Source organism: Canis lupus, chromosome 20, assembly GCF_048164855.1.
Source record: "Canis lupus baileyi chromosome 20, mCanLup2.hap1, whole genome shotgun sequence".
Lineage (NCBI taxonomy): Eukaryota > Metazoa > Chordata > Mammalia > Carnivora > Canidae > Canis > Canis lupus.
In genome coordinates this window covers 43,873,926-43,892,912 of record NC_132857.1, presented here as the reverse complement: position 1 = coordinate 43,892,912, position 18,987 = coordinate 43,873,926, and the positions used below count along the sequence as shown (strand labels likewise).

Below are 18,987 nucleotides of genomic sequence, written 5' to 3'. Positions count from 1 at the left end.
TTTAAAAAGCTATGTTCAGTTATACTTCCAGAAATATGTGACATTACCACTTTCCCTATATTGATCATTGTTTTTTATTTCCAATATGATCATTGTTTTTTATATCCGCTAAAGTAGATTATCTAAATAAATAAAATCTTATGGTTTGATTTTGCAGAATCCTGATTGCTACTACTCCCTTCTTACATAGGAAAAAGTGCCAATAAATATGACTTACTTGGAAGCATTCAGGGGCTTTATCTCCAAAATTAGTAACACATTAAAACTGGACCTGTGGAAATAACCCATGCTGGCAGTTTCAAGTAGAGCAAAGCTCTAGAAAACCACGAATAAGGAAATGGAAGTGTCAAAATCATAGTGTCAAATGTTTGGCAACTAGAATACTGTTATATGAAGAAAAAAATGCAACTTTTTCTAACAAATACTGTTTTGTGGTTTGTTTTTTAAGATTTTATTTATTTATTCATGAGAGACACAGAGAGAGAGAGGCAGAGGCACATGCAAAGGGAGAAACAGGCTCCATTCAGAGAGCCTGATGTGGGACTCGATCCCAGGTCTTCAGGATCACACCCTGGGCGGAAGGCAGGCAACTAAACCGCCGAGCCACCGGGGCTGCCCTATAACAAATATTCTTAAGGATAGTGTTTCATACATTTTTGAAAATTAAATCAGATTTCTTACTATGTTTATGTATCCTATCCCTAAAATCAGGTGGTTTATACTGGAGCAAGGAGAAATTTCTAACTCTTAATGATAAAGTTCATTTCTTTCGATTGTGAAAGCTTTTGAGTTTAAGCCTGAATATTGAAAGATTCATTCAAATATCTGTGACTGCTTTCAAATTTTATATATACCATATTGAAGTCAATGGCACAAATTAATTCTGCTTCAATACTATTCTGTCTAAAATCTCATATTTCCAAAATAGTTTATTTTGGTTGTCAGATAGCTTAGAACCTCATGAATGTGTTGGGAAATAAATGGAAAGTACTTTAAAACATTTAGGTCTTTGCTGTTTTATTGGGTAATGAATCAAAATAAATGATGAAGGAAAATGTTAATGTTTTAGTATGAGGAAGCGAAGGTACATTATCTAAATAATATTCAGGAGCTTGGCAAACTAAAAGACAGTAGGAAAAGATGAAAGCGTAAGAGTGCCTCACATCTTGGATAATGTTCTTCCACAAAAGCCCACTTTGTTACTGAGCTATCACCATTAAGAGAGATGAGGGGAAGCCTTTTTGTCCTGACTGTGACCATGTTTGTTCTTCAGCTTAGAAATAAAGAATGCACCGAATACTTTAGAAAAGGCATCAGACTACCTTTTTCTTAAACATGACTCGTATGTAACTGCCTCTTCTAAAAACTGGAGAACCAAAATACAGCACAAATTCCTGTTAAGGAGCTAAATTTAAAATATCTAAAAGTAGCTAATTCATTCAGCTATTTTCAACATCAACTTTATTCTCCTTTCTCTAAACTGTCTCCTGGTAGTGCTCGCTTCTGCACATATACTAAACTGTCTCCTGGTTGGCAGGTTCCAAGATGAAAGATGCGTCCTATTTAGCAGTTGATTAATCTTAGAAAGTGCTAGTACTAACTTACGCAGTGAGGACTTTTTGCTAAAGTGAGAAATTATGTATTTGCTTCTTAAAATAAAAAGCAATATATGGACATAATAAAAATTAAAACTCCAAAAGTGCAAAAAGAAAAGGAAAAATTGAAGTCTATCTATTCTATCTTCTCCATCTCTTCACAATCTCTTCTCCCAAAAATAACCACTGTTGTTTCTTGTATATCCTTCCAGGAAAAAACAATGCATTTACAAACATGGGTATATTTGTTTTTTAAATTTACATAAAAGGAATGGCAATTCATATGCTGCTCCCTGTTATCAATCACCAGTGTCTATGAGATAGTGCCTTGCAAAACATGGAACATAGCAGATCATGCAGCACAATGTATCCCCAACCAGAACCGAGGAAGTTTACTAAGAGCCAAGAATTTGACCTCTAAAGTACTTGATAAAAGTAGTCAGAGCAGACCGGCCTACTTACCTGGAAACCAGTACTGGGCTTTTTTGAGTCTTTTAAAAATCTTTTTGAGTGGACCATTAAGGTTCTAGTATTTGAATATCGAAAACCTGGGAACCATAGCGTTAAAGTCACATGTAGATCATTCCGCTAGTAAAGACTGCCTAAGTGTGAAGTGAGTGATATTAGAGCTTCAGTGCTTTTAGAGAAATAATACTGCTATGAACATCTTTGTCACTGTGGCTCTTTCCATACTCCGTTTTCTTAATACATTCTAAGAAATACATTTCTTGAAGCAAAGAGAATGATTTTAAGCCTTTTAATGCCCACTGCCAAATGGTTCTCTGAGAGCATATGCAAGTTTACCTTGCCATCAGCTTATGAAGGAATGATTTTCACTTAATTCTCTCAAGCATTAGATAACATTCCATATTTTTAAATCTGCAAATTTAAGAGGTAAGTTATGTGTCCTCATTGTTTGCTTCAACTTGCATTACCTTCATTTTTTTCCTTATATTTACTAGGGTTTTTTCTTTTCCTTTCAAATGATTTGTTCTAGCTTATTGCCCATTTACCTATTGGAATCTTAGTGTCCTTATAAGTCTTTATGGTCTCTATTAAAGATGTTAACTCATATTGATTATAAGTCGTTCAGCAAATAATTTTTCCCAGTGTTTCAGTTTTTTGTGTATTGATATTCTGTAGCTTTTAAGCTTGGAAAGGTCTCCCTTCCTCTTGTACAGTTTAATATTCAGCTTTATTTTTTACTGTTTTTTATCTATTGGGTTTCTTTTTTTTAATTTCCTGAATTCCATCTAGAATTAGAATTTCTTTTCTCTAATAGGGTTATTTTGAGTCTGTTCTTCTGTTCCATTGATCTGGTTGTTTTTGTGTTGGTTTTATTGTAGGTTTATATAATATCTCATGGTGCTAGTTTTACTACTTCACTCCCTCCCTTCTGTTTCCTTTCTTAAAAAATAAAAGGTTTAATAATTAGAATTGCATACAGTAAACACATTGAACATTAAAAGAGAAAAATGAACATTCTTCCTTCTACCCTTTGCCATTGATTTCTTGATTTGTTTCTCTAGTAGTCATCAAACTTTAGGGAGTGCATTTGCATCTATACTTAGCTTCATAGAACTCCTCAGGTTCTATGTACCTAAATCTTCAAGATTGCCAAGATTTCCTTCAAACCCTTACCTTCTATTGGTACCTCCCCAGTTGTATTTTTCTCTTAAAAAGCTTTTTTTTTTCTGATTAGAAAAGTACTAAATGCCTATTGTAGAACGTTTAGAAAAAAAATTCGGAAGAACAGCATAATTTCTTATAATTTCACATCTGTTAGCAGCCACATTTTGGTGTTTTTTTACTATACAATCAATTTTAATGTACTTAAACAAAATTGGGATTATACTTTACCTGATTTTATCACTTTCTTCACATAATAGTCTATCATGATTGTCTATCAAATATTTATTTTGTGTTCCCAGCACTTGGCATGGTTGTTGCACATAGCAATCCAATGTGAAATAGGAATAGTAATCAATCCTCAAGCCGCCAGTGGCAGTATTAATAATAATTAACATTAACTAATAACATTCATTCATACTTAACATTAATTGGGTGTGTCACAACATATAACCTGTGTAATCCTCAAGATTGTAGGAGAAAACCCCAAGAGTAACAACACCATTTTCTCATTTTACGGATGAAGAACTGTAGCATCAAGTAGTTTAATTTCCCTCAGGCTCCTTCATAGGAAGTGATAGGGTATGGTCCTAGGTCTTTGGATTTCAAGGCTTTTTACTCTTTACCAATCCTTACACTAAATTACCCCTTAGTGTGCTGACCCAGAGACATTTCGTGCACTAACCACCCTTTTTGTGAGTCCTGTAGGGCTCTATTCTCTCGCAAGGTCTTTTGTGTAGTATTGGAGTTCATCAAAGCATGGCTTTGTAGTACAGCTATGTCTGTGCTGCCTATCTGCACTAATAGAGCAGCTAAAACACATACTAAATCACATTCCATTCTATTTTACAAAAACATTCTGTTCAAGGTTTCGCAAACATTCTGTGGTTTCAATCATTCTCAGGATAATGTCATTTTGATCCATCTGCAGATTTCTCCATGGTAACAATCTTTATCCATTCAGTATCTTAAAATCCCCTTGAATGTGTTTAGTATGTATAACTTTCTTTTTTTAATATTTTACTTTGTGACTGGATCATACTCCAAAGGAAAGGGAAAATAAGTGCATATTTAGTGGTTAAAAATATGTTAGTGATGTATTATTCTGAAGTCCATAGATTATGTCTGTCTTGGCACTTTGTTTGCAACCTGTCTTTTTTTTTTTCTTTGACTCACGATTGTGGTCTGATTTGCGTTTCAAAATACTATATGTTGAAAGCAAGGACTATAAATCTGCTTGCATTTTTGTCTTTTTTTTTTTTTGCAAGGATTTTAAAACTGAAATCTTCTTTTGAAGTTTTATAAAACAATCTGATGAGAAAAGTGGTCTTGAAAAGATTTAACTTGTTTTATGAGGAAATAATTTCCCAAAACTTGATCAGAGACTTAAAAAGAATCTGCTTTATAGGAAAGGGATGTCACAAGGATAAATAGTCGCTGAATCTATTATGAATAATATTTTTCAAAATGTTAGGAATAGGGAATGACAGTTCCTTATGAAAGGAGAGGGGTTGGGGTGCTCATGAGGCCCAGAATATATAAAAATAAAACCAGTTATAGAGGATAAAGGGAATGACTTTTATAGACAAAATAAGCTCTTTGCAGTAAAGAGGAAAATGTAACTCTTAAAAAGGATGAAGGATGAGGAAGATGATAGAGGAAAATAGAACATGGAAGAAACTAGCCTGTCATTCTCAGTGCTCTTTAAAATGTATTTTGGAAAAAAAAACAAAAACAAAAATAAAATAAAATGTATTTTGGTAGGAAGTAAAATGGACCACCGGCACAGAATCCTTGTGCCCTCTATACTTAGCACTTTATTAGCACTTCTGTGGTTACATCATTGAAGATCCTGGAGTAGTTAGCACAGTGCCTTTGCCTGGAGAATATACTTGTTATTGAATGAATGTTGAAAGAGATCTGAAGTTACTTGAAATTTGTTTAATCAGTGCAATGACAAAATAATTATAATATTTTTTTGATTTTCCTATGTTCACATGTTAAAGGCCTTTTTGTTACTCGTAGTGGGAACTTAGGTTTCTTTAAAGCTTGTCAACAGTATGAGTATTTGGGCTGCGGAAGCTGGATACACATGTGTACGTGCCTGATAAGTATAGTAAATTTTGGCTCAATTTTAAAGTAGAATAACATTTTTCTTCTTTGTAAAACATGAAGTAGCATGTCCTGAATACACTTGTGTTCTTTTGTCTTCTTCAGGGAAGCAGTGTTTCTTAGTCCTACGTCAACAACAGTTTAATGTCCAGGCGCTCGTGGCAGTGGGAGACCATGCAAGCAAGCAGATGGTTAAATTTGCTGCCAAGTAAGTAAGCAATTATATCCTGTTGTCAGAATAAACAATGGTGGGAACCAAGACTCCCAGGGGTTTGGACCATTTTCATACATTAACATCAATGCTTCGTTTGTTTAAAAATGTAGTTATTTAAATTGTCAGTTCAGTATTGCTGAATACATTAAACTTACAAAAGAGAAAATATGGAACACAGGCTTGAAATTCATTTGGAACTGCTGAAGCAGCACTCTCTACAGACAAGTCACATTTACTTTCAAGTAGAGTAACAAAAAGCCTGGCAGCCTCAACATAGCAAAGCAACTTTATTTTGTTGTGTGTGTTGAGCTTCGTGTCCTCTCTCCCTCCCCCAGTTTGAGATTTGCATATTAAGCAACAAGTTTTCTAACTGAAAAATAAAAGCACATAAAATAAGGGTGTCGTTTTGCAAATGATTCCCTCCTAAAGGAGGTAAAAGAAATGTCATACCGTGTTTCAGCTTTTAACTTTGACATCAAAGGGGTTAAAAAAAAAAAGTTAAATCACCTCTCACCACCCCCAAAGTCTTGCTGTCTGGCTCAGAGTTCCTGTAGAAATGCATTGTTTTGTTAAGTTTGCAAGAGGCAGGATATAGAGATAGTGTAGTACTTGTGCATGCTGTAGCTGTAAGGTAATGATAGTTGGTAATGTGGCTAGTTCTCTTTGTTTTTCTCATTTTAATCAATTTTATTTCCATGATAATCAAAGAAGACTTGGAAAAATGGACAATCTATATTTTAAGTAATAGCATACTTCATAAGCATAAATGTTTTTTAAAAGAAATTAAATTTGGGATAAATACATTTTTCTATTGATTCTTGTCTGTTCTTTAGATGAATACTTTCAAAGATGAGTGAATATAAATAGAATTATCAATTTTAGAACTAAAAGACAATCTGATTTAACATCCTAATTTATATTTGGGCCCTCCCTGACTTCCTTATATAGTGTTTTTTTTTTTTTCTTTTTTTTTTTCTTATATAGTGTTTTACATGTAGTAGATGCTCAGTAACTTGGGGAGGGTTTAGAGATTTATTTATCAAATTTAGTTTTATTGTATCACAGCAATATCTGTACTCTGGTTTAAAAATTCCAGTGCCACTAATTATATCAGTATACTGATGACTCACTAGGATTTGTATTATTGGTACAGTAGCCCCACCTCACCCTTTCTCCCAGTCCCACTACTCAGAAACTTCCATCTCTTCTATCTGTATCTTTTAGTGATCAGATTTGCTCTTTTCTTTTAAGATTTTATGTATTTGAGAGAGAGACAAGTTGGGGGAGAACATGAGCAGCAAGGAGAGGCAGAGGGAAAAGCAGACTCCCCACTTAGCTGGGAGCCTGACTTGGGCTCAGCACGGGATTCCATCCCAGGACCTTCAGATCATGACCTGAGCCAAAGGCAGACACTTAACCGACTGAGCCACCCAGGTACCTCTAGGTTTACTGTTTTCATCTCATGGTCTATAAGGGTATGTTCTTGTGGGGTACATTGTCAGCTAGCTTTTTAAGGTCAGTCTGTATCCTGTGAAGTGGGACATAAATAACCTTGATCCCTAGAAATAAACTTTCCACACAGCCTTCTATAAATAGAGCCCCTGGAAATCATAGATATATAGGCCAAATTTTATATATATATATATATTTTTTTAATAATAAATTTATTTTTTATTGGTGTTCAATTTGCCAACATACAGAATAACACCCAGTGCTCATCCCGTCAAGTGCCCTCCTCATGCCCGTCACCCATCACCCCCACCCCCCGCCCTCCTCCCCTTCCACCACCCCTATTTCGTTTCCCAGAGTTAGGAGTCTTTATGTTCTGTCTCCCTTTCTGATATTTCCCACACATTTCTTCTCCCTTCCCTTCTATTCCCTTTCACTATTATTTATATTCCCCAAATGAATGAGAACATACACTGTCCTTCTCCGATTGACTTCACTCAGTATAATACCCTCCAGTTCCATCCACATTAAAGCAAATGGTGGGTATTTGTCGTTTCTAATGGCTGAGGAATATTCCATTGTATACATAAACCACATCTTCTTTATCCATTCATCTTTCGATGGACACCGAGGCTCCTTCCACAGTTTGGCTATTGTGGACATTGCTGCTAGAAACATCGGGGTGCAGGTGTCCCGGCGTTTCATTGCATCTATATCTTTGGGGTAAATCCCCAACAGTGCAATTGCTGGGTCGTAGGGCAGGTCTATTTTTAACTCTTTGAGGAACCTCCACACAGTTTTCCAGAGTGGCTGCACCAGTTCACATTCCCACCAACAGTGTAAGAGGGTTCCCTTTTCTCCGCATCCTCTCCAACATTTGTGGTTTCCTGCCTTGTTAATTTTCCCCATTCTTACTGGTGTGAGGTGGTATCTCATTGTGGTTTTGATTTGTATTTCCCTGATGGCAAGTGATGCGAGCATTTTCTCATGTGCATGTTGGCCATGTCTGTGTCTTCCTCTGTGAGATTTCTCTTCATGTCTTTTGCCAAATTATATTTAATATACTGAAGAATACTGGGAAAAAGTCCACTTCAAATCAACAAATAACCTTTATGGCTTTTGTCTTTTATGTATTAAATTGGTTCTGAAAACTAATATATGAAGCTGACAGTTTTTATATAGAATGTGTGTTTCCATTAAATTGCATTATAACCTTAGTCTTAAATTCCTAAAGAAAATAATCTAGTCTAAAAATCTTTTGAAATTCCCACTTACCCTTAATATTTACTGAGGGACATTCTACTGACAAAAGGACAATGAGTTCATTTGATGTCTTCAGAAGTAAACACTTTGAAGTAGTCCACAAATAGTTATTTCTTATATTTTGGATCTTCTCAAACTTCTGGCACTTAACTAATATCAATTGACCATATCAGAGATCAACCAAAGCTTACTATAAGCTGGCAGAGCTACTTGCAAATGGTCTCCCAAATAGAACTTAGTTCACTAATGTCCTCATAATATATAAATTAGAGTTTTGTATAAATGATATAGATGTGATCTTTTTTTTAGACAAGGCAAGAATTTAGTCTGGATTTCATAATCCTGAAGTAGGTAGAACTCAAGATCTAGATGTAATTCAACTTAACAATTAAATTATGGCTTGGATTTTTTTTGTTTTGTTTTTGTTTTTTAAGCAAAGAACATGTATCTATTTTTAGTCTCCTCAAAAAATGGACTTTATATAATTAGTAATGTGTGGGAAAAGATGGTTTCATAATAGAGCTTTTGCAAATTATAAAGCCTTTGACTGGCTATATACAAGTGAACGAAGCCAACTTTGTACAATAGGCTTAACATGTGGTACTTAGGTTAATTATTTAACTTTTGGCACTAATACGTTAAAGTATCTAGCCTGAGTAATTAAGAGTGTGTTAATAACTTTGCTACCTTGTGAAAGAGGAAGATTCTCATGACTAAGACTCTCTGTGGTAAAATACGATGTTTTTTTAAATTGAAGTATGGTTGGCACACAATGTTACATTAGTTTCAGGTGTACAACATGGTGATTCAGGAACTCTATATAATTATACTATGCTCACCACCAAGTGTAGCTACCATCTGTCACCATACAGTGCTACTAAATACCATTGACTATATTCCCTATGGTGTACTTTTCATCTCTGTGAGTTATTTATTCCATAACTGGAACCTGTATCTCTTTCATCTTTTTTTGCCCATCCTCCCATTCACCCTCCCCTTGGCAACTACCAGCTTGTTCTCTGTACTTGGGTATCTATTTCTGCTTCATTTCTTTAATCATTTGTTTTGTTTTTAGATTCCATGTTGTAAGTGAAATCATATGGTATTTGTCTTTGACTTACTTCACTTAAGCATAATAACCCCTCTAATGTTCATCCATGTAAAAATGATGATTTTTAAAATTTTTGTGGTTGGTTGATAATTTTCTTAGGAACATGATTTCATGCCCCTGATAGGTCAGTCAGCTTGTCTTTTTTATGTGCCTTTAGACTGTACTTCTCAGGTAGTACTGAAATCCTGATGTTTCTCGGTAATAGAAATCTAAGGCACATGTTGTTTCTGACAGAAAGCCAGTAGTATGATCTTATATTCAAAGTGCCAATTTTTAAAAAGGAAAATCAAGAACAGAAAAATTTTACTTTGAGATTACCTACTCTTTTCATGTAATAAATCCAATAAGGTTATAGTATGAATTCTAAAGAACTTTCAGGATTTTTTTAGAAAAAAGTTGTAATTTTTTCCTTCATCTTTTAAAATCCTTTTCTTAAAAATTACCTTTATGCCTAGAATCTTTATGGCTAAAATAAACTTTTATTTAAAATGAGTTCATTGGCTCTATTATGAAAACAAAGATTAAGGTAGCTGTCATACATTAATCTTTAAGGTTACTTGCTCTGGCAATGCTGTCTGGTGAGCTGGCATTTCTGTAAAACAGGAATCTAAGGTGTGAGGTTATTGTTAAATCATAAATAACGTTAAAAAGAAATTACTTGACATTAACAGTTGATAAGTAAGAATTTTTATAACTTGCTGTGGTCTAATTATACTCATATTATTTTTATACCATACTGCAAAAAACTTAAGCTCACATAGACTTTCTATGTTCTTAAGCACGAAGAATAATTTTCAGATATGTCACTAGAATGATAGTAATCATATAGTTATTTTACAAAAATTTTGGGGGGAGTAAAGTTTTCTTTTTTGTCTCTCCAGATGAGTTTTCTAAGGCATTTGGCTTTTTTGTTGTTACTCTCTTTTAAGTGTTGTTCTTTGTAATTTCTGCCACATGTTGAGTTGGAACAAAATAGTCCAATCATTTATTAAACTTAGTATTTATTGAGAGATACAAGCTGTTTTTGCTTCTCCTTAAGTCTATACTTGCCAGAAGTTTATTTTCAAGTGGTATTTTTAACTAAAATCTTTAATGGCTTTCTATTTCCAACCATGTGCAAGATTACTTCTGCCTACTGATTGCCTCACCATAATATTATTTCCCACTACTTTGCCATATACACTCTTCATATTGGGCACATTCTCTGTCTGCTGTGACCTCTCTTCCTCTTACTTTAAAGGTTTTGCTTTTATTCGTTGAATCTTCATTCTTCATCATTTAGCTTAGGTCCATGTCACTGATCATCCTCATTCCTGATTTCTCTTTTCATTTCTTTGAGTTCCATAGACATGTTCTTAGGAGGCTGAAAGTTTTTTACGTTTTTTTTTTAATTTGGTATACATTTTGATGATTACCTTGAAGTTATAAAAGGTATTTTTCCATGTCATTTTAAAGGCCTAACTTCTAACAGAGAACTGCTGTGTACTTTTCATGCAGCATTTACTGTCATATTTACAGTTGTGTTCATGCCAGCTGAAGGCAGACGATAGCCATCTTCTGCACTAATGATGATTTCCCTGTAGTTTGAATAGCAACACATGCTGAGAACAATTTGGGTTACTAGTTGGCATTTGATATTAAGAGGAATCCTTGGGCAGCCTGGGTGGCTCAGCAGTTTAGCGCCACCTTCGGCCCAGGATGTGGTCCCGGAGACCTGGGATCAGGTCCCACATCGGGCTCCCTTCATGGAATGGAGCCTGCTTCTCCCTCTGCCTGTGTCTCTGCCTCTCTCTCTCTGGGTCTCTCATGAATAAATAAATAAAATCTTTAAAAAAAAATAAAATAAAAAGGCCTCCTGAACTTTTAAAAGCCTGTGCTATTCCAGCAGATTTATTGAATTCTATTTTTTGTCTATATAGGAGCAGCACATCACTAATAATATAATAGTTCCCATGCAAGGAAAAAATGTTTCTGTTTCTATTTCTAGTAGTTCTCAGATTAGATATCTGTTTGACTCAAATTTCAGTTAACAATGCTATATCATTAACTTTCATATGAACAAGATAGTTTTAAAAATAATCAACTGATACCTTATATAAATTGTCATTCTTGAATTGCTGTTTGCAGTATTTGGGTCAATTAGAGGTCTAATTGTCCTAAATTAACCTCAGACTTAACATTTTATGTAATTGTGAGCAGACATTCTTCACATTACTGGTAATAAGTAAAAATACAGAAACATTAAATATAGAACTGGATCTGAGAATATAACTATACAGTAAACCAAATGTCAGCAATTTAGTTTTAGCAGACTTTAATATCTTTGAATTTTGTTATTTTTAATATTTGCTTTCATTTTCCTTTAAAATTCATTTTGATTTAAAATTAAGGGCTGTACACAATGGAAAACAGTATAGAGGCTCCTCAAAAAGTTAAATATAGAACTACCCCATAACCTAGCAATTGCACTACTAGGTATTTACTCAAAGAATACAAAAATACTAATTCAAAAGGATACTTGTGCCCTAATATTTATAGCAGCATTATCTACAATAGCCAAATTATGGAAACAAACTAAGCGTCCATTGATTGGTGAATGGATAAAGAAGATAATAGTGTCTGTGTGTGTGTGTGTGTGTGTGTGTGTACATATACATACGCACACAGGCATGTGTATATATATGTATATATAATGTACATATTTTATATATTTATACATACAATGGAATATTACTCAGCCATAAAAAAGAATGAACTCTTGCCGTTTGCAACAATATGGTTGGAGCTAGATAGTATTTTGCTAATTGAAATAAGTCAGAGAAAGACAAATATGATTTCATTCATGTGGAATTTAAGAAACAAAACAAACCAGCAAAGGGAAGAAAAGGGGAAGGGAGCAAAACAAGAAACAGACTCTTATCTATAGAGAACAGAGTGATGGTTACCAGAGAGTAGGTGAGTAGGGGGGATGAATGAAATAAGTGATTAAGTGATAGTGGATTAAGGAGTACACTTGTGATGAGCATTGGATGATGTATGGAAATGTTGAATCACTATATTGTATTCCTGAAACTAATATTGTGCTGTAAACTATAATTTAAATTAAAATTTAAAACAAATAGAATAAAGTTAAGGGCTATAAGCCTATGGCATTCATACTACTTTTATATTTGTAGGTATTTAAGTAACATGATAACACCAGTTAAAGTGAGTCCTTGACATTATTTATACCATGTAAAAGTTTGAGAACCAGTGGTCTGTGCCATATTGAGCTTAATTTTTTACCAAGCTTATTTTGAATTCATTATTGGAGTTTTGGTGAAGACAAAGGAGTTCACAAAACAGGTCATCATACAACTACTAGAATGATTTAAACCATTCATTTTTACAAAACAAAAACAAAACGAAATACAGATTTTTATTATCAAAAGGTGGCTTATTATTTTTTTTACTACTTATATAATTAATACTTTTTGGATACTATTTTGATTTAACTGGCAAATATAGGTTTTCTTATGTTTGGGAATTTTGAATTCTTTGCCTCAATGAATTGTATATTTAATTTGCATCGTTGATGCACTTTGTGTTGGTGTATTACTTGAAAAAATAGTGTGTAGCAACTTTTTAACCTATCCTTTTTTTAACTAATTGTTTATTACACCTTTCCCAAGATGTACAGATTATTCATTTGAATATGGGTGGGGTTTTTTTTGTTTTTTTTTTTTTTAATTTTAATTCTTTTTTTTTTTTAATTTTTTATTTATTTATGATAGTCACAGAGAGAGAGAGAGAGAGAGAGAGAGAGGCAGAGACTCAGGCAGAGGGAGAAGCAGGCTCCATGCACTGGGAGCCCGATGTGGGATTCGATCCGGGGTCTCCAGGATCGCGCCCTGGGCCAAAGGCAGGCGCCAAACCGCTGCGCCACCCAGGGATCCCTGAATATGGGTGGTTATGTAGATCTATGGGCCACACTTCTTATTGAGTATATTAAGAGTCAACACATAATTTTTGACAACCAGAAAGCTAACAAATTTGCTGCCGGTTTTGCCGTAAACCTTTAATACTCAAGTTTCTAGAAGTATTAACATTTTAATAGTTTTTGTTGATATTAGAATTTGTAAACATGCCCCCAAGAAAGCTTCAAATAGTGTCTTTTTCACCATTATTGATTTTACGGGGGAGGAATGAGGGTAAATAGGAATAAAATGGGAGTAGTTTTTAAAAATTTGAGCTGATGACTACCTAATATTGTAATGAGTCTTTACCTAGCTTTCACCAATTCCTAGGTTTATCCCTACTATTAACAAATAACAGTCAACATATATTCCCCTTCTCTTTGTTACTTTTGCCCTGCAAATATATATATACATATATAGGATTTCTTGACATATTTTAGGCCTTTACTATGACAAGCTAGTTTGATAGAAGCACTTTGAGGGGCTTGAGTATGTGGTACCTAAATGTGAAATAAAAGGTAAAACCACTGTTCACACAAAGGTTATATGGCTAACCTTCCATCATTATCTTGGATGTGTTGAGTAGATTATATGAATAATGATTGCGTACTCTTCAGTGGCCTCTGTTACCTGGTGACATATATTTCCTAGATGAAAGGCCAGGGAAGGGGATGCCTGGGTGTCTTAGCGGTTGAGCATCTGCCTTCGGCTCAGGTGGTGATCCCAGGTCTGGGGATCGAGTCCTACACTGAGCTCCTGCAGGGAGCCTGCTTCTTTCTCTGCCTATGTCTCTGCCTCTTTCTTTCTCTCTCATGAATAAACGAATAAAATCTTTTTTAAAAATTACTTCAGAGTTTCCAGTTTGAGATATTATGTGGAAATGACACCATCAATCTGGACTAAATTCCCAGGAGGGGCTGGGACTAAACACAATCCACTCTCTGGAGCTGTGACGGGCTCACCTTCTCTTAGAGCAGATAGAGTGGATCCTGAATGGGGGTGGGGCTCTGTTAGCCATGAAGAAAAGGAAAGTGGGTTTGAATAGGCAGCTGGCAATATCACCTAAGTTCATCTATGCTAAGCAAATTGGAGAGAAGTTCAGCCTTTGGAATTATGAAGAGTCTAAAGACTGAATGAAGTAGGTTGTTTTACTCAAAGCCATTTTATTTTTCTGGCTGATAGTATTCCTCTCATTTCAAGTCATCTCACTCTAAATGTTTTTTGGTGTTCATTTGGATAGATTGGCCTTAAAATTTCTTACTTCTCCTCCAATAGCTTCACTATTAATTTTAATAACTCACTCCTCTGGCTACCACTTGGATTTTTTTGCTTCTTAGAACTTAATTTTAAACTCCAGTGGCAATTTTCTCTAACCGTAATTTCCAGCTTTTTGCCTATCCTATGCCTCCTAGGACCTTATCAAGACTTCTGGTCTTTTTACCAGTCTCCCCTTTTTGCCCTACTTTTCTGTCCTCTTCTGACTTCATGCAACCCAGTTCCATTCTCAGAACTACTCTCACTGCATCCCTGCCCGCTGTTCCCCTTCTCTTTGTTACTTTTGCCCTGCAAATACTCTGCAAACTATCCAGCCTCATAGACTCCTGATCCTAAAATCTAACTCCAAGATTAAGGAGTATATTGTATATTTGTGGCACAAGAATTGATTTTTATTCCTAACCAGGCCTAGTGAAATGTATTCTACTTTATAATAAAAATAGAGGTTTGTAGGCTGCCCTTGTTTTCATTGTTTGACTGAACTCTTCAGTATCTCATTCCTCTTGATCCTTTGGTTTCTAACTATGATTGTACTTAGAAAAGAAAAATTTAGAAAACACTATGACTTCTATTGCTTCATATATCATTAGCCTTGTATTCTGATTAAAAATAGCACATGAACAACAACATATAAATTCTGGTGGATTTTGTTACTTACTTAAATGAAGCAAAAATCCTTACTTATAGATGTTTTTAGCTTACTTTAGAAATATGAGGACCAGCGAAGCATGAGGTAATTCAAATGTGTATTTACTAATACATTCACTTTGAGAAGGTGGTAGCTCAGTTAGTAAGTCAGCTAACCACCCCTTCTGCTAGAGTCTTTGGTTTGGAAAATAGCATGCTTAGAAATATGTCCATGAGAAAAAGGCCATTTCTGATCCACAGTTAATTTTCATTCTGTCTCAGATCAGTTCTTGTATGTGAAATGCTTGCAATTATCTTTAGTACTGGAGGAGTGCCTAAGGACTATTAATTTATTCTCAAGGTGTTTCCATTTTGAATAGTGCTACCCTAAGAGACTGGACATTTAAAACATGTGAACTCCTACACAACAAAGTGGCAGAAATAATGGTATTTATATGTTAATTCCATGAGGCCCTACATTTAACTCTATTCCCTCTGGCCATATACCAGGTGGAAAAAAGCAAAGACTCCACTATTAAAAATATCAAATCAGATAGTTCCAGCTGAGGTTTCCCAATCATTTAAAAGGCAAAATATGAGGTCACTTTTAATATCTTAAGTGGATAACTATCTTAGCATTTACTTTAGATATTAAATCTGAGGTGCTTATCTTTGCCTTACTAACTAGATTGTACCGCTAGCAGTTTCTAGCTTTTGAGTGTATTCTTAAGAGCAACATTGGCACTTAATGTGGGGTCAGTTGTTTTCCCCACTTATCTTTCCTAGGAATTTCCAATTCATCAATATACTAATCTGAAAAGTTGACTCACTAATTGGATTTAAGTGCCACAGGACTCAACACATTATTTTAATCAATTTGTTGGAAAGATCAATTTTCTCATGGTTGAATGCATATAAAAATGAAGCAACTAAATGAGTTACATAGAAAGGTTGGCACATCTCATTCCCTAGAGATCTTTAAGAAGAGGTTCTTAATTGAGTATCCAAAATGGTTTGTGGTCCTTAAATGAAATTTGTCTGGAAGCAGGAAGATGGGATACCTATCCAGGCCTGTGTTTCTGGATCTCCATCTTATGTTGACATTAACTTTCCAATATTTAGTAGCTAATGTTGGAGTTGAGGCAAGAAGTCAGCTCTTCTTTTTAAAATTATTTTTTATTTAGTGCCATATTAAAGAAGTGAACAGGGCACCTGGGTGCCTCAGTTGGTTAAGCATCTATCTGCCTTCTACTCGTCTGCTTTCTACTGGGGTCATGATCCCAGAGTCCTCTCCTTCTCCCTTTGTCTGCTGCTCCCCCTGCTTGTGCTTGCACTCTCTGTCAAATAAATAAATGAAATCTTAATTAAAAAAAAAAAAAAGTAATGAACAGAGTAGTCCTGTGTTAGGGTTGAGTTTTGTTTTTTGTTTTTTTTTTTTAAATAGAAACTTTTATTTTTTTTTTTTAACTTTTACTTATTTATGATAGGCACACAGTGAGAGAGAGAGAGGCAGAGACACAGGCAGAGGGAGAAGCAGGCTCGGAGCCTGACGTGGGATTCGATCCCGGATATCCAGGACCACGCCCTGGGCCAAAGGCAGGCGCCAAACCGCTGCGCCACCCAGGGATCCCAGGGTTGAGTTTTGTAAAGACAAAATTATTTTAAAGGTAACCCGTAGAGGCCTTTTTGTATTGACTGCTATTAAGGACTACAGTGAATGTAAACAGTGTATAAAGTTTCAAGCTATGTTGGGGGGGAGGAGCAGCAAGTTTAAGGTACAAGTGGCTAAGTGATCTGTAATATTTCCTTCAATGGTCTTAGTTCCATTTTTTTCTAGTTTAAAAATTTTGAGAAAAAAATAAAGTTTCGAGCTAAAGTTATAGTGACTACTATAAAATGCTACAGTTAATTTGAATATTTTGTTATTTGTGCTTTTGTAACATCCCTCTTCCAACCCAGCATAAAGATGTTTGGATCCTGAGAAAAAAGACTCTTTCAGACTGTTGGTTGTATACATACATGTTTTATTTTCTTTTTCTTCATATTACTCATTGTGGTTAAGTGATTTATTGGTAGCTATTGAGTCACCAGTATATTTTTCATTCTGTAATGAGTCACCTAGCTACATACAAGTCTGTGCATTTTCTTTCCTTTTTAGATCTTTCATCTAAAAATAGGTATTTTATTTAGTTGGTAAGTTGAAATTTCAGTTTGTTAAATTAACTTTTGAAATTGTAAAATATCACAATAATACTCAGAAGAAATCTCACTGATTTAGAAAACTTGTTTAGCACCTCCTCTGGTCCAGACACTCTGCTGAGCTTGGGTATACCATGACACATATATCACATAAGAAACTTAATTTGGGGAGAAAGCAAAATAGATTAACAACTGCGTGCAAAGACATGCTACAAGTGCTGTGGTAGAAGTGTCTGTATCATGTATAGTCGAGGCCCAGAGGGAATGGGCATTGGGTGCTTCTTGAGCATGAGCATGATGTGGATAATAAGTTGGTGAATATTGTATTGCAATGGATTGCAACTCTTTTAAAAACTAACTGTACATAGATGATTTATACTTCTTTGTTGGAGTAAGATACCTATCTATTGGAGGAGAAACAGAACTTCTATATTTGATCCTGTCCAGTTCAACATTTGTATTGAAAACTTTGATAAAGATGTGCTTTTTTTTTTTTTAAGATTTTTTTATTCATGAGAGACAGAGAGAGAGAAGCAGAGACACAGGCAGAGGGAGAGAAGCAGAGAGAGAGAGAGAGAGAGAGGCAGAGACATAGGCAGAGGGAGAAGCAGGCTTCATACAAGGAGCCTGATATGGGACCCGATCCCAGGACTCCAGGATCATGTTCTGGGTCGAAGGCAGGCGCTAAGCCACTGAGCCACCCAGGGATCCCCCAAGATGTGCTTTTAAAGGTAGGTCTAAAATCTGTCAGAAATTCTCAGGCAGTTTATGGGATTTTTTTTTTAAGCTTTACTTCTTTATTATTAAAGACAGAGAAGAGTGAAGGGGGAGGGACAAAGGGAGAGGAAGAGAGAAAAAAATCTCAAGTAGATTCCCTGCTGAGCATTGGGGAGCATCTCCCCAATGCGGGCTCAATCTCACAATGCTGAGATCATGACCTAAACCAAAATCAAAAGTCCGATGCTTAACTGACTGAGCTACTCAGGTACCCTGGGATTAATTTCTAAGTTAAATATAACTTTAACAACATCATATTGTTTTATACAAAGATTCTGAGGAACTTCTATTGAGGGTGGCATTAAAAGCAGGACATTGGGGATCCCTGGGTGGCTTAGCGGTTTAGCGCCTGCCTTCGGCCCAGGGCATAATCCCAGAGACCCGGAATCAAGTCCCACATCAGTCTCCCTGCATGGAACCTGCTTCTCTCACTGCCTGTGTCTCTGTGCCCCCCCCCCCTCTCTCTCTCATAAATAAATAAATAAAATCTTTAAAAAAAAAAAAAAAAGGACATCAAGATGCATCATTGTTACAAGAAGATAGTATGATGCTTGAGCTTTTGAAAACTATTTGTGAAGGGCCTGTTATTTCCAGTTGTTTTCACATAAACTGCAAAGGAGTCTGGCAGGTCATGAGCTTCTAAGAATGAGAATGTATTTCAGAGTGAACTGATGATGCATTCTGGAGTATTTAAAATTTGGTGCTAATTTGTGAGTGTAATAGAACAGTCTAGTGCAGTAATCAATACATGATCTTACTACTGTATGACCTTAGGCTACT

The 18,987-nt window shown here is 35.3% G+C and overlaps 1 protein-coding gene across 2 annotated transcripts in view; it reads left to right on the top strand.

Moving 5' to 3' along the window:
* The window catches only part of DARS1 (aspartyl-tRNA synthetase 1), a 60,877-nt gene that overhangs the window by 10,489 nt on the left and 31,401 nt on the right, over positions 1–18,987 (top strand). For both annotated transcript variants that reach the window (XM_072789042.1, XM_072789043.1), the window contains exon 4: positions 5,442–5,544. In XM_072789042.1, coding sequence (XP_072645143.1) covers positions 5,442–5,544 — 103 coding nt within the window. The remainder of the gene's footprint in view (positions 1–5,441; positions 5,545–18,987) is intronic.